Below are 3,551 nucleotides of genomic sequence, written 5' to 3' on the forward strand. Positions count from 1 at the left end.
AAATGCATTTTATGGTCCTAAAACAACTTAATAGGTCATTTATGATATGTACTTATGTTCTTCTTGCTTATTTGTATGACAATTAAACACAGTACGCTGATTGTATGTTATCATTGGCTGGCCCATCTTGTCCATAGTTAGAGAAGCTTATTTTATTGTTGTGAATCCACTGCATGTTGTGTAGGGGGAATGATACCAAAATCAATTAGAAAGAAATATCTACTTTATATTACGCTATTAGTCAAATATCTATTTTAAAAATTGGCATAGATATGCTATTTTATAAGTTTGGACATCTTAAAGTGACACAAAAAATTCTGAAGATGAGGTAGAAAAGACATCAATTGCTAAGAAAGATTTGGAGAATGAGCATAGAATGCTTGGATCAATGTATTGCCCAAAAAAGCATGACACAAGAGATTTCAACAGAGAATACCTAGACCAACACATTGTCCACAAAGTTATGACACAAGAAAGTTCAATGCAAGACTTTCTAAAAGAAAATGGAATCAAACACTCATTTCCAAAATAGCAAGCTTGGATTAGGAATTAAATTAAGATCCAACAATTCATATTTTCTAAACTTGGAGTACAAATACATTGAAAAAAAATATAGCATGATAGCCTTGGTATGCTTAGCATAACCTATACAGTCAACTAAGAGAAACTGAAAAAATTGACTTTAACACTGAAACCATCTAAAATCAATTCTTATTGTTTTGTAACTATATATAATTATTGATGACTACTTCTTTTGCAAATTTTTGGTTGTATTGAATCAAGCTATGGCAATTACTTCCTTGAATTTCATGGCTTTTTAAGTTTTAGCTACTATGATGGCTTTGTTTATTTGGATATCCAAGTTTAAAGCTTGGTTGCAGACAAATTCTGCAGTAGCATGTTTGCACCATTTGTTGGAAGGTCAACTACTGAATTTTAAAAGCCTTACCTCTAAATACTAGATAGACTACCTATCAAATTAACGATCAAATCCTGACTAATGAATCGGCAGGTCCTAATCCTGTAAGATAATAATGAAGAGAGAGGCCTATGCGTTCGTTCCTATCTCGAAATGGAATCGGCCGAACAATTGCAATAGCCTTCTTCCTATGAAAGGCACTACAAAATATAATTTCTAACAAATTACCCTTAGAGAGCCTCTAAATCACATATTAGGATGGCTAAATTCACTCACCCTACACGGGCCTTCCTTTTCTTAACCTGTGTTGCTCTTTTCCTATTATCATCGCATGCAGGGAACATTACTTTTAGCTTCCCTCCTCTAACAGGTATAGAAAGGAAAAATGATGCCACATATCAAGAGAGTAATCAAGGAGCCCCGCAGCTTACACGAAATGAACCATCAGGGAACGTTAAGAACACTTTCGGCTGGGCGTATTATACTGACCGTATTTTGCTATGGAATAGGTCGACTGGGCGTCTGGCCAATTTTTCAACTTACTTTCAATTCAATATTGATCTGAACAATGAAATATATGATAATCATGGAGATGGACTTGCGCTCTTCATGGCACCATTCGAACTGGAACCACCAGAGGATGCTTATGGTGGATTTCTCGGCTTGTTTAATGAGGAAAGCGTTAAACAATCATCTTATCAGATGATTGCTGTGGAGTTTGATACATACAACAACGATTGGGATCCTGATGACAATCATGTTGGGATCGACGTCAATAGCATTTTCTCGAAGTTCATTTTTTCGCTCAATACATCCAGCCTATTTAATCGCTCTACACACCAAAACTCACAAACGTGACATGGGATGCTCGGGTGGATTATGACGGTGTAGAAAATGTTCTGGACTTCTTTCTCTGGTATAATTCTTCTAAACCCAAAATTCCTCTATTTAACCACACAATAGATCTGAGCAACTGTCTACCAGAGTACATCAAGATTGGCTTCTCGGCTGCCACTGGAGAGTACACAGAGACGCACACCGTAAAAGTTTGGAATTTTACTTCTGAATATTCGTGGGAAGTCGGACCTCCTGGTGAATTACTTAGAAATGGCAATGCAAACAGATTTTCTGTGAATGTTTATTTGATATGCATGTTCTTCGTTGTTGTGGTCCTATGTGGCTTCATAGTTGTTCGCTGGTGGGAGTATTTCAGAAAAAGGGGAAGAGAAGGTAAGGCTAGGGAAGAGAGCGATCCAGAGCTGGACGAATGCTGTTCAAATGGCCCCCGAAGCTTTTCCTACGCCGAGCTCAGTGCCGCGACAGGAAATTTCTGTGAGAAAGAAAAGCTTGGACAAGGCAGCTTCGGCAGCATTTACAAAGGAATTTTGCCCGGCACCGTGGACGCGCTGGCTATGAAAAGAATAGCTCAAGGATCAAGACAAGGATGGAAGGAGTATTTGTCCGAAGTTCAAACAATCAGTAGGTTGAGACACCGTAATCTTGTGCGGCTTTTAGGATGGTGCCACGAAAAGGGAGAGTTACTTTTGGTCTACGAGTACTCTCCAAATGGGAATCTGGATAAACACATTTTTGGGGAAGAGGAGGATACGCTAGATTGGAGCCGAAGATATAGTATCACCTGTGACATTGCCTCTGCTCTTTTTTATCTCCACGAAGAGTGGGACCAGCGTGTCGTTCATCGAGACGTGAAGGCAAGCAACGTAATGCTGGATTCTGATTTCAATGCCAAGTTGGGTGATTTTGGTTTGGCGAGACTGATGGAACGTGAGCAGGAGGCTTCCCATACGACCATGGTGGCGGGCACGCGGGGGTATGTTGCTCCAGAGTGCTACATAATAGGGAAAACCAGTGCAGAAGCTGACATGTACAGCTTTGGGGCTGTTACACTAGAAATTGCCTGCGGAAGGCGGCCGGTTGATCACAGCCTTGAAGAACACAATTGTTTCCCTTTTCTTGTCAACATCTATTGCATACTGGACCTTCTGATCTACGGACCACTTTCATTCATAGATAGCATTCCTGACAAATATAATACATCTGTGGCATTTTCAAGCTATCCAATTGTTGTCGAAACTGCATTTGGGATCTATAGAAATTATCCTTAAGAAATACAGTTGGGTTTTGTATATTTTCTCTGTTGCCTTGTCCACCTAAATTTATCCTATTTTGGTTTGTAGGATGATGTGTTTCAGGAACACGCTCTGTTGTTCTTGAATTTTCATTCTGGTGACTCATTTCCACAAATACAGGTAAGCTTGATTGTACCTCACTTGATTCAAAATCAACTTCATGTCTCCCTTGTGTTTCAAAATGAGATACTTCATCGGATGTTCGTTCACGAGTAATTCTATCCCTATTTTGTAATTCCAATTCTTGTATTAGCAATCCTGCCCTTCTTCTAGCATAATTTAGTCATCGGACTTCATTTTTCCTTCTTCTTTCTTCTTCTCTTTCAGCTTGTGTCATTTGTTCTTGTCGTCGTCTACAATACTCTCTCTGGTATGCTCTTTGTTGCTCCATTTGTTATTGTCTTCTTTCTTAATCCGATTGGAAATTCATACTTGATTTGTTCATTTCTATGAAATAAATTTGTAACCAAACATTAAAAAAA

At 38.8% G+C, this 3,551-nt stretch overlaps 1 protein-coding gene across 1 annotated transcript; it reads left to right on the forward strand.

The window, feature by feature from the left end:
• The first annotated feature begins 1,177 nt into the window (after positions 1-1,177).
• LOC149558908 (L-type lectin-domain containing receptor kinase IX.1-like) lies at positions 1,178-3,045 on the forward strand. The gene is made up of 2 exons (XM_089831105.1): positions 1,178-1,697; positions 1,811-3,045. Exons 1-2 carry the CDS (start codon positions 1,178-1,180, stop codon positions 3,043-3,045), a joined length of 1,755 nt encoding a protein of 584 aa, XP_089687231.1.
• The last annotated feature ends 506 nt before the right edge of the window (positions 3,046-3,551 follow it).

The sequence above is a fragment of the Cupressus sempervirens genome, chromosome 5, assembly GCF_028749045.1.
Source record: "Cupressus sempervirens isolate cs-2001-9-10 chromosome 5, ASM2874904v1, whole genome shotgun sequence".
Classification (NCBI taxonomy): domain Eukaryota; kingdom Viridiplantae; phylum Streptophyta; class Pinopsida; order Cupressales; family Cupressaceae; genus Cupressus; species Cupressus sempervirens.

Bases quoted from the DNA above. Each gene is read 5' to 3' on its own strand.
- LOC149558908 (XM_089831105.1), top strand. From the start codon at position 1,178: ATGGCTAAATTCACTCACCCTACACGGGCCTTCCTTTTCTTAACCTGT. The intron at 1,698-1,810 runs GCATTTTCTCGA...ATGACGGTGTAG, and splicing joins TGTTGGGATCGACGTCAATA to AAAATGTTCTGGACTTCTTT.